This window comes from Puntigrus tetrazona, unplaced genomic scaffold, assembly GCF_018831695.1.
Source record: "Puntigrus tetrazona isolate hp1 unplaced genomic scaffold, ASM1883169v1 S000000150, whole genome shotgun sequence".
NCBI classification, from domain to species: Eukaryota; Metazoa; Chordata; class Actinopteri; order Cypriniformes; family Cyprinidae; genus Puntigrus; species Puntigrus tetrazona.
Genome location: NW_025047826.1, coordinates 412,501 through 425,000, shown reverse-complemented (window position 1 = coordinate 425,000; position 12,500 = coordinate 412,501). Strand labels below are relative to the sequence as shown.

At 39.0% G+C, this 12,500-nt stretch overlaps 3 protein-coding genes across 3 annotated transcripts in view; all 3 read right to left on the bottom strand.

Moving 5' to 3' along the window:
- The window catches only part of LOC122332936 (eukaryotic translation initiation factor 3 subunit K-like), a 1,857-nt gene extending 293 nt beyond the window's left edge, over nt 1-1,564 (bottom strand). The window contains exons 1-4 of the mRNA XM_043230411.1: nt 1,373-1,564; nt 840-938; nt 433-553; nt 142-332 (exon numbers count right to left, since the gene is read on the bottom strand). Coding sequence (XP_043086346.1) covers nt 142-332; nt 433-553; nt 840-938; nt 1,373-1,434 — 473 coding nt within the window. The 5' untranslated portion in view covers nt 1,435-1,564. The remainder of the gene's footprint in view (nt 1-141; nt 333-432; nt 554-839; nt 939-1,372) is intronic.
- A 683-nt stretch (nt 1,565-2,247) lies between these two features.
- LOC122332935 (histone H3-like centromeric protein CNA1) lies at nt 2,248-8,788 on the bottom strand. Its single transcript, XM_043230410.1, has 8 exons — nt 8,673-8,788; nt 7,462-7,605; nt 7,218-7,371; nt 6,655-6,777; nt 6,465-6,521; nt 3,957-4,096; nt 3,712-3,865; nt 2,248-3,369 (listed from the first exon to the last, which is right to left on the bottom strand). Exons 2-8 carry the CDS (start codon nt 7,587-7,589, stop codon nt 3,241-3,243), a joined length of 885 nt encoding a protein of 294 aa, XP_043086345.1. The 5' UTR covers nt 7,590-7,605; nt 8,673-8,788; the 3' UTR covers nt 2,248-3,240.
- Nucleotides 8,789-9,659: 871 nt separating this feature from the next.
- Nucleotides 9,660-12,500, bottom strand: part of si:ch1073-429i10.1 (delta(14)-sterol reductase TM7SF2) — a 7,733-nt gene continuing 4,892 nt past the window's right edge. The window contains exons 9-11 of the mRNA XM_043230423.1: nt 11,562-11,642; nt 11,365-11,487; nt 9,660-10,362 (exon numbers count right to left, since the gene is read on the bottom strand). Of these exons, the coding sequence (XP_043086358.1) occupies nt 10,202-10,362; nt 11,365-11,487; nt 11,562-11,642 (365 nt within the window). The 3' untranslated portion in view covers nt 9,660-10,201. The remainder of the gene's footprint in view (nt 10,363-11,364; nt 11,488-11,561; nt 11,643-12,500) is intronic.

Genomic DNA, 12,500 nt, shown 5'->3' with positions numbered 1-12,500 from the left:
GTGTGTGTGTGTGTGTGTGTGTGTGTGTGTGTGTGTGTGTGTGTGTGTGTGTGTGTGTGTGTGTGTGTGTGTGTGTGTGTGTGTGTGTGTGTGTGTGTGTGTGTGTGTGTGTGTGTGTGTGTGTGTGTGTGTGTGTGTGTGTGTGTGTGTGTGTGTCTGTGTGTGTGTGTGTGTGTGTGTGTGTGTGTGTGTGTGTGTGTGTGTGTCTGTGTCTGTCTGTGTCTGTGTCTGTGTGTGTGTGTGTGTGAGTGTACCCAGAAGCTCTGGAAGTGGCAGGTCTCCAGCAGGTTTCCCAGATACAGGATCTGTCTTATGGGACGCTCCTCCTGCTGCGACACTGCAGTCAAGGAAAGCCCCGAAACACTTCAATGCTGAAGATATCTGAAGATATTAGAGCGCTGTCTGCAGGAAGAAGCTGCTCAGGAAGGATACGTGGGTCTGGTCGATCATACACTTACAGAGCGTGAAGTCTGTGTGCGGGAGGTTAGTGAGCGCTTTCAGCAGGATCTGAGCCGTGACCGTCGTCTGGAAGTACGCCGGGTTAAACTGGTACCTGATATAATCACCAACACCGAGATGAAACTACAGGTCTGCTCAAATAAACGTAAACTTCTTATTCTGACATAAAAGGTTGTGTTTAGATCGTTTGAGCTTTGATTCTTACTTAAGAAGACGGCTTGAAGCTCAAAGGAATTAATACAAACTGCATTGCGGCTTTCTTAAATATATCTCTATAAATAAATATTGCACTGGACATTATGTTACTATTTAGATGTCATTCCCCAGTACAGAGGACACGAACACACTGCTGAGGGCCCTAGGTAGTGTGCGACACTCACAGTTTGAGCACAGCCAGGTTAGCCTCCAGGTCGTAGGCGTTCTCTCGGGCCTGTGTGTCCACGTACCGCTCCAGCGTGGACAGATTCTCCGGGTTATACCTGAAATCACACCAGAACCAGAACCAGAAGACTTCAGAGGACTGACGCCGAGAAACACAGACTGAACGGTGATATATACACACAGACCTGGCAGAAAAAAATAGTCAGAATTTCAGGAAAAACGCACAATTATAAGAATAAAAAAAATAATAAAATAAATGACATTTATAACAGAAAACAAACTGAGGGAAAAAAAGTCAGGATCTTCTGTAGAGCTGAAATTCTAGTCATTATATGATTTAACTCAATTATTTATCGTTTTTTCTGCATGTGAACCTGTTTTGAAAGAATCCTGCTGTGAAGCGATGTAGAATTACACGACTTGAATGATTATATACAAATAAAGCGATTTAACACACAAGCACTTATTAATAATAAAGCTCTTTAACGAGGACGTCCCTCGATGCTGGTCGGTTCTTAAAGATCATCTTCACCTGTCGATGCCTCGCAGAAGTTTGCCGACGTTCGCTCTCATCTGCTCGAATGTCGTCGCCATGACTCCGGGGCCGTGTTTATGATTATTTTAAAGGTAAGGGTTTATATTCGTGTTTATTTTCCAGGCACTCGGGTCTTCACGAGCGGAACCGCGGCGCGTGGAAGCGGCAGAGGACGTGACGTCACGGGCGCGACGGTGACGTGACCCCGGAGCGCCCCCGCGCGAGTGGGCGGAGTCATTGCGCCGCACGCGCCCTGAACGGAACTCTGACGTTTATTAAGAATCGTCTGCCGGCCTTTAATAACCTTCTCAAAACTTTCAACGAAAAACAAACTTTTATTACGCATCGTTCCGTTTTTCCGAAATGTTTTAGTTCGATGTTTAAAATCAGAACGTTCAGAGAACGCTTAAAAGTAATTTTCGGGCGAAATAATATAAAAATATACAATAACATTCGCAAAAATCGTTTTTAATCAATTAAGAACCTGGACATTTTAAACATTTGGAGAACATTACTAAAAAAATATTTTTGTTGTTATCTGTAACACATGAAGCCTTATTCATTAAACATAGCGTACATTATTAGTATAAACAGACACTCAGTTATTTAATCACCTAACTAGAATTTAATTTTATTGCATATTTGTTTAGTTTGGACCATTCCAGATCTGTACAAGTCTGATAATCAAATATAATGTGCAATTACGTGTAATAAACACAAACTATACGTAATCTACTTAATGTTTTTGTTTAGCATCTTCCATACAAGTGCTCTACAATTAAAAAAAAAAAAAAAGGCAACAAACAAAACAAGTTCCCAACAGGTTGAACGCAATTTATTTTAACATCACGATAAAAGACAGCCCACAAAAGTGTGTGACATCCATTTATTACGCAATTAGGAGAAATTTCAAATTACAAAGATCAGTTTATTTAAACACCTGAATGTTCTGTAGTCAAACTCTGAATGAAGGAGAGACAAAAACACCCACAAATCAAGCAGGATTAAATAATGATAATGTGTCCATGTCTGCCTGAGGAGTCGTGCGACGCTGAAGGGATGAGAGTAGAAAACTGCTCTTTAATGAAGGAAATTCTTGTGGAGGAACTCAGAAACAGTATCAAGCCAATATATAGTTATTTAGTTCAAATTAAGTCCAGATTCTCCTATCAACAGACAGGCTAATTTATGCAGATCAACACATTATTCCCAGCACTGGAGCCAAATAGAGGAAGGCTGAACATCCCTTCACATGCCTGAGACTGAACCCAAACTCATCCTTTAGAAAATAAACAGGATTTGATGTAAAAATGTCTTTATAAGAATCTCCGCCCTTTAAAAATATGCTCTAGATCTATGAAACAAGCTTATATGAATGCATTAAAAAAAAGAAACAGACATCAATAATTATTAAAAGTAATTCTTAATATTGCAATAATAAACATTTGTTGGAGAGATGCTCGTATACAAACCCCGCGTTGATCGACAGCCTCACACACACACACTCTCGTGATGGACGGTGCAGGGAATTCTGGGACAGGTCAGAGCTGTTTTAGCACCCTGCATGAGACACGTAAAGCCCTGAATGCAGACATCAGCCCTGACCGCCCTGTTCAACCTTGACTTGTGATCGATGGACTGTGTGTGTGTGTGTGTGTGAGAGAGAGAGAGAGAGAGAGACTGGTCGTTCACGGGCTGGTACATGCAAACAGAAAGTACCCTAAAAGTCTGTAGCCAAAAAACAAAGAGACACCACCCACCCCACCAGGACTGAACTCTAAAACTACCAACAAACAGCAAGAGAGAGAGAGAGACTGAGAGAGAGACAGAGACAGAGAGAGAGAGAGAGAGAGAGAGCTCAGAGCTCAGGCTCGTTCTCCACGGATGCGGCGGGCCAGCTGGATGTCTTTGGGCATGATGGTGACTCTCTTGGCGTGGATGGCACACAGGTTAGTGTCCTCAAACAGACCCACCAGATACGCCTCGCTGGCCTCCTGCAACACACACACACACACACACACACACACACACACACACACACACACACACACACACACACACGTCATGTGACTGGGAAGAGTCTAGCAGCACTAAGATATTATTAGTGGTTCAACAGATCTCAGATCAGCAAAAACAATGAATAAATTAATGTAAAGATCTATTTTGGAGGAGAACCTCAGTGTGCAATGACCTTAACCTTAATTTAACTGAAAAGAATGCTTTTGTTCGTCAAGGACGCATGAAACTGATCCAAAAGTGACAGTAAAGACATGAATAATGATAAAGCTTCCTATCTTTACTGTATCTGTGCTGAGTTTCAGTCACTAGTATCTGACCTGCAGGGCTCCGATGGCGGCGCTCTGGAAGCGCAGGTCGGTCTTGAAGTCCTGAGCGATCTCACGCACCAGACGCTGGAAGGGAAGCTTGCGGATCAGCAGCTCGGTGGACTTCTGGTAGCGGCGGATCTCACGCAGAGCCACGGTCCCGGGCCACACACACACACACACACACACACACACACACACACAGTCAGTGAACAGAACGGCTCAGGAGCAAACGGGCCTCTCAGCCGATCTGGTACCTGTAGCGATGGGGCTTCTTCACTCCTCCAGTAGAGGGAGCACTCTTACGAGCCGCTTTAGTCGCCAGCTGCTTACGAGGAGCTTTTCCTCCGGTGGACTTACGAGCGGTCTGCTTCGTACGAGCCATTCTCACACACGATCACCTCCAACACAACACACACAATATTACTCACACCATCAGAAAACACCACACTCCTAACACAGCTGCAGTCTGCCACGAATGACACGTTACAATACGGTTATACAATTTTTATGCAGTAACGATTAGAAAAAATATAATGTAAAATAATAAAATTAATTTTAATACTCAAGTGTCATTAAAATAAGTTAATTGTATAAATCAAATGCGATTTAATAAATTAATACATGAATAAAAAGCAAAATGATTAAAATAGAATCTTTTTTTTTAGAATGAATGAGATTTTAAATGTAATCACCATTCAAACTATTTAAAAAATTAAATCAAACTTTTGTATATATTTTTTTATTTATATAACACTTAACAGACCTGTTTGAAAACCCCCAGTTAAAAAAATACTGAAATGGTACAATTCTTGGTAGATGGATACAGGCTGCCCAGCAAAAACATTTGACAACAACATTGAGGATGCTTTAGGGTTGAGTTTGAGCTTCAAAACAAGAGGAAGTTTAACATGTCAATCACGCCGCAAAAACCAGCCTCTTTAAAATATTATTCATGAGCCGACCAATCGGAGGGCAGGAAACAAACCCGACCGTCGGCGTAAGCCCCGCCCCTCCGCTGTGAACATCATGGCGCCTGTTTGACTCGCATAGAAAACCGAGCGAGAAAAGAGACGAACTAACGACAAAACATCGACAATTTCACCCCGAATCACTCAACTGTTCTCATTGGTTATACTCGGACGACAAAGAAGACACTCTAGGGGTGCGATAACGGGCGATTAAAGCAGGAATTGAGGCGTTTATGGTGTTTTTCGGCGTTTGTGAAATATCCGTTTGTTTTGGATGGGGGTTTCTCAGCTCGCGCGGCTGAAGCGCCTCAGGATTTCTTCGATATAAACACAAACCCGTCCAAACCGACGCGAATTTACACAAAACGCGACACTTTCCGACTAAAACAACACTTAAATAACTCACGTGTGTATTTCGTCTGATTTTGCGGCCTTACCTTTCCGTAAGTTGTGTTTAAAGAGTGTTTAGAGTTGAGCTTCGCTGTTATTTACCGTCTCTCGCGCACAATGGGAGCGGAAATGCGCCAATCAGCGGCTCCCACAATGCACCGCGCTCCGTCCTGCCACAGCGCGCTTCTTTATCGCGTTAGAAAGATCATCTTTTTCTGTTAAAATCGCGATTATTACGAGCGTTTATTAGCGCTATATGTGTGACCTATATAGTGACCGTGTGGAGTAGCGCAGAGATGTAATATTATGGTAATTTCCCCTGTTTCTGTCCCGCCGTGATCACAAGCTACTTCACGATCTTTTAGATTCCACAGAGCCTTAAATATTATCCTGTTTAAAAGAAAAAAAAATATATATAGAACAAATACGTGTAATATTATTTGAAAAAATATTTAGTTTCCATTACGCGTTTTATTCCACTGATTACAGCACTTTATTATTAGATACAGTAGTTTAGTCATTTTTATTACTTTAATGTTAATTTTAGTCTTATTTTAAATATTTAATTATTTTGCATTCAGATGTATTTTAATAAAATTGTGCTTACTTTATATATATGTATTAATATGTACAATCGAATCCTATTATTGTATTTTTATTTGTATTAATAATTTTACCCACTTTTGATTTAAAATCATGTAATTATTAAAAATGTAATTATTTTAATCATTTTTTAATTTGTAATCAAATTATATTAACATACCCTTTCATTAATGCATTATATTATTTTATTATTTACTTGAGTAAATAGTGTTTTGCTTTATTTTTAACACTCTAAACTTATTCTGTCCCCTGCTTTAGTGAATACCACGATACGCATTTATCACCGTCAGACATTTATCACACTTAAATCGGATTCAGAGACGCAACATTCCCATAAAACAGACTCGAAAACAGTTCAACACCAATTTATTGTCCAATTTGTGTAGTACAAAGATTTGCTTTTTAGACTCACACACGTACATAAAGCAGATGTGATCACCTTGTGATAAAACCATGAGAGGGTGTAGAAAAAACCTGAGTGAGTGTCTACCTAAACAACTCGTGAAGAATCTATCAAATGGTATAAAATACAGACTCGTCTGTTGCTACATATGCTCATCAAAAACATAAGATTTAAAAAAAAAAACAAAAAAAACAATCCCAGAATGCATCGCTGAAATCAAACGCATCATCTGTGCATCTCAGGAAAAAATGAGGGAAACCATTACGAAGCACTCAAACAATACATGTATGAATAAAGAGAGCGTATCACGATGATTCTGACACTTCCTGGAGGAGTTTAGCACCCAGAATCAGTCCTGTCCTCTCAGATTAGAGTTGATTAGTGCCTTAATGTTTCACCTGAGGGCTTGAACTCTTGTGCAAGAAATCACTCGAGGACTCGTCACAAGAGCTCGTCTGAGAGGACAAAAACACAGCGATCGAACGCAAACAGACAGACACGTAGATGAAGAGAGAGAGACACACACACACACACACACACACACACACAGAGAGAGAGAGAGAGAGAGAGAGCGCTCAGAGCTCAGGCTCGTTCTCCACGGATGCGGCGGGCCAGCTGGATGTCTTTGGGCATGATGGTGACTCTCTTGGCGTGGATGGCACACAGGTTAGTGTCCTCAAACAGACCCACCAGATACGCCTCGCTGGCCTCCTGCAACACACACACACACACACACACACACGTCATGTGACTGGGAAGAGTCTAGCAGCACTAAGATATTATTAGTGGTTCAACAGATCTCAGATCAGCAAAAACAACGAATAATGTAAAGATCACTGCACACAGAGTCTAAAAATGTTTGCATGTGTTTTTTCATTTTCTTGCGTGGTACTGATGTGAAAACACAGAAAATCTAACCCGCCGTGAATTTTTATGACGGTTTCTGAGGAGTTGTGTGAACGTGATCGACACAAAGTGAGGTGTTTATTTTTTAACATGCAATGACCTTAACCTTAATTTAACTGAAAAGAATGCTTTTGTTCGTCAAGGACGCATGAAACTGATCCAAAAGTGACAGTAAAGACATGAATAATGTTAAAGCTTCCTATCTTTACTGTATCTGTGCTGAGTTTCAGTCACTAGTATCTGACCTGCAGGGCTCCGATGGCGGCGCTCTGGAAGCGCAGGTCGGTCTTGAAGTCCTGGGCGATCTCACGCACCAGACGCTGGAAGGGAAGCTTGCGGATCAGCAGCTCGGTGGACTTCTGGTAGCGGCGGATCTCACGCAGAGCCACGGTCCCGGGCCTACACACACACACACACACACACACACACACACACAGTCAGTGAACAGAACGGCTCAGGAGCAAACGGGCCTCTCAGCCGATCTGGTACCTGTAGCGATGGGGCTTCTTCACTCCTCCAGTAGAGGGAGCACTCTTACGAGCCGCTTTAGTCGCCAGCTGCTTACGAGGAGCTTTTCCTCCGGTGGACTTACGAGCGGTCTGCTTCGTACGAGCCATTCTCACACACGATCACCTCCAACACAACACACACAATATTACACACCCATTTGTGACCCTGGAGCACAAAATAAGCCATAAGAATAACTAATCTTTCCATTAATGTCTGGTTTGTTAGGATAGGACAATATATGAAAATCTGGGATCCGAGAGAGCAAAATAATCAGAAATTAATGTACTAAAATGTATTTATTTGAACATATAATTATATAACGTTGTACTGGTACATAAACCATAAAAGCGCAAACATGTTTAAACAGTAAATATATGATATTTACATCATAAACACAATTCAGGGTATATTATGCTGTTAGCAAAATCAAATGAGCCTGATTCAGTATTACACTTTTAAATCAGTTTTATTTCTGAACTGTGGATAAGATGTATTCAACAAAAACCTCAAGGAGCTAAAATGATTTAAACAATGTAAATAATAAACAATCTTTACATAAATTGGACAAACTTGTATAACATGTATTTCTAAAGAGTTTTAGCGTAAAAGCCTTGCGTTTGAAAAGATAACTCTTGTTCTCTTTCACGAGATGTACAGTTTCGCTAAAATAATGAACAGATAAACAAAAGGAAATTTTGTTGTCGATTACACGTGACACCCGTCAATCAACATTCTCCGCCTATAAACGCCATTTTACAGACAAGCTGGGGCGTGGCTTCGGCCGCACCGCACCTATCAGCGCGTCAATGAAGCCCCGCCCCCGAGGGCCGATGACATAATGGCTGCTGGAAATTTAAGAGAAGAGATAAAATAGCAGTTTAAAGCGCGAAGAGCAAACGGCTTAATTTGTGACGCGTTCAAGCGATACCGGTCACGTTTAACGACGCACAGCGCTAGTGCACATTTTAAGCAGCTGTTTGAGGAAGCCGCTGGCAGGGAAAACGCGGGAATGAGTTTATTTCATCGAAGGAAAGCGAAACAGACGCTTCTTTCTGTTCTGGGCGCGAGGCGCTTCAATAGAGATTCAGCTCACGATATAACGCTACACCTGCTCATAACCGACCTTAAAGCGACCGAGTCCCGTTACCGGTCACCGGGCCCAGGTGAAGCGTGTGCTAGTGTGGACTCACCTGTCGCCGCTTTCTGGTGTTTTATTCCGCTGCGCCGCGTTTTTGCTGCTTGAAGAGAGTTTGAGGCGAAATGGCTGATAATCTCCCATCATCCACCGCGGCTCTGCGCTTTACATTACTTTTTTTTTTTTTTTTTTTTATTAAAACCAAAATAAAAATGCATGCAAAGCAACAATATATATATATATATATATATATATATATATATATATATATATATATATATATATATATATATATATATATATATATATATAATAACGAATGAAAATTATTAAATAAATGCATTTTAAAAGCGCCACGATTCTCGGAAAATGAAAAACTCTCATATACTGTCGAACCTCTTGTATGAAATCAATAAATGAAGGATTTTGCAAGAAGTAATGGCCCAGTATGGTTAATAATTAAATATATTTTTATTTTTATATAATTTTATCCTTTTGTATATTACAGAGGTCAAAGGGTACATCCTTAAAAAGGAAAAAGAAAGCTTTAAAGACACTGATTGAGAACATTAAAGAATTAAATCCAAAATAGCTGTTTGTGAAAACAATCCCAGCACAAGAAGAACAGTTTTTGTGTGTGTGTATATATATATATATATATATATATATATATATATATATATATATATATATATATAATAATAGTAATAATAGTGTAAATATATATATATACTGGGTAAAGTCCTTAGTTTATATTATTATAGTTGTTAACAGTCAAAGTAATCTAAAAGTATTCTATTAATTTAATTGTGTAACGTAATGTAATTTAATCTGCTGTGTCTGTAGACTTAGTCCACATGAACCTGATCAGGTGATCATTTATAAGAATGTGCAATAATCATTTACAGGATGCTAAACTTCCAGTATGTCCAAAAACACATCATGGTACTTTTTGTTCGGTATAATTATTATGTTAGATCGGTGTTCGTGGATAATAATTAGATTTTACGGCGGGAAATGTTTCAAATAAAGGAGGCTCTCACGCAGTTTTATCTTTATTTATTAGAGAGTATTTTATAAAGAAGAACGTGGAAGCTAAACACAGGAGAACAATAAAAATAGATGAAGAATGGTATGCTGTATTATAGTAAAAATGACAACAACAGCAGAAAATTATATTTTTAGTTAAAAACTACTTCAGGTCTGTTTGTAGCACATTTTTATGGTTATTAAAAATTTGTACTTTGTACCCACTTTAAGTGTCTATTATATACTAAAATTAAAGGTAGACATAATTCATACAATGCTTAAAAATCTTTACATTTCTGTCGTTACATCAATAATTATATATTATTATATATTTTAAGCATGTTTTATAGAGTACATTGTACACTGTATATAATTATTTTTGGACACATTAAATATAAATGAATGCACAGGTTGTCCTTGTGTTTTTTCTAATCCTGGTTACACGCTGAAATATTTCCTTCAGCTCTGACTTCATGATTTCATGTTTTACGTTCTTTGGGATTCAGACTTTTTCTTGAATCTCTGTGTTCTCGGACGAGGCGTGTGTTCAGACCCTCAGTAGACGTACGGCAGGAGTTTGTACGGCACGCGCCGGCAGTATTCTCTCCAGGAGTCTCCGTGCTTCTTCAGACACGACTCCTCGATCTCGTTAGCTCTCTGTCTCAGTAAGTGAAAGCACTGCAGAGCCGGCAGATACGGAACGACACTGGAGAACCCTGCAGCACACACACACACACACACACACACACACACACACACACACACACACACACACACACACACACACACAGAGACACAGAGACACACACACACACAGACACACAGACACACACACAGAGACAGAGACACACACACACACACACACACACACACACACACACACACACACACACACACACACACACACACACAGACAGAGACACACACACAGAGACATAGACACACACAGACACAGAGACACACACAAAGAGACACAGACACACACAGACAGACACACACACACACAGAGACACACACAAAGAGACACAGACACACACACACACACACACACACACACACACACACACACACACACACAGACAGAGACACAGACACACACACACACACAGACACAGACACACACACACACACACACACACAGACAGCATGCGAACATAAACTCTTATCATCAACAAATGCTTTAGAATACAGATCTACAGTAAGAGTGAAAACAAGAATCTTAATCTAAAGGAAAACAAAATGCACTCTTTATTTTTATTTTATATAAATATTTCATTACTAGGTTTTACTGTAAAATTGCTATCAAATTGAAACCTTGTGTCTAAAGTCATGTTCCAGATGTGAGTTTCTTTAGGGTGCTGTACCACAAACATCCACCAGGGGACAAAACTACTCTCTGTGCTTTTCTTTCATAACCGTGACCCTTGACCCTGCGGTCATAAGAGCACAGCTATATTTGTGGAAATAGTCCAAAATACACTGTATGAGTCAAAATTATACATTTCTCTTTTATGCCAAAAATCATCAGGATATTAAATAAAGATAAAGTTCTATGAATATATTTAGTAAACGTCCTGCTCTAAATATATTAGCGATATGCATTTGGCCATCTTTAAAGGTGATTTTCTCAATATTTAGTTTCATATATTGTCCAGATCCTAATAAAGCAGACATCAGTGTAAACCGTTTCCGTGAGTGATGAAGAAGACGTAACGCACCGCACGGCAGACACCAGGCAAACATCATCAGGACGTCTCCCAGGTAGTTGGGGTGTCGAACCCATCCGAACCATCCGGACACCAGCAGACTGATTCCCGCCGGGCTTCGGATCGTCTTCAGACCTTGGAGAGACGGACAGCGTCAGCACGGACCTCATCTACACAAACTGTGTGTGCGGCGCAGGACGTGAACGTACGGGAGTAGGCCGCGGCGCTGGGGTCCCGGCGGAAACCGTCTTTCTGCTCGTTGGACAGGTAATAGATCAGGAACCCAGCAGCTGGGAACAATATTATAATGATCACTAGACCGAGTCTAGCTTTCCAGGACTAATATCAAGCACCGCAACGCTCTCCCTGAGATGCAGAAAAGTCTAAAACGGATCAAAATGAACGAATACCTGCCGAATAAACCAGAAAACACAAACACATGCATGTATATATTCATAAAAATAAGTTAAACTTATATGTTATGTATGCATTTTTCATAATATATATACTGTATGTGTGTTTATTTATGCATAATATACATATATTATGTAAATTTATTTGGAAATCAAGGTTTTTTTAACATTAAAAAGAAAACACAGTGAAGGGTTTCATTTACTGTAACTTTATTTTTACTGTATTTTATATATATTGTAACTATTTTTACTGTATTTTATATATACTGTAACTATTTCTGTATTTTATATATACTGTATTTTATATATACTGTAACTTTATTTTTACTGTATTTTATATATACTGTAACTTTATTTTTACTGTATTTTATATATACTGTAACTATTTTACTGTATTTTATATATACTGTAACTTTATTTTTACTGTATTTTATATATACTTTACTATTTTACTGTATTTTATGTAACTTTATATTTACTGTATTTTATATATACTGTAACTTTATATACTTTTTTTACTATTTTACTGTATTTTATATATACTGTAACTATTTTATTTACTGTATTTTATATATACTGTATATTTATATTTACTGTACTGTATTTTATTATACTGTAACTATATACTGTATTTTATATATACTATTTTACTGTATTTTATATATATTGTAACTTTATATTTACTGTATTTTATATATACTGTAACTTTATATTTACTGTATTTTATATATACTG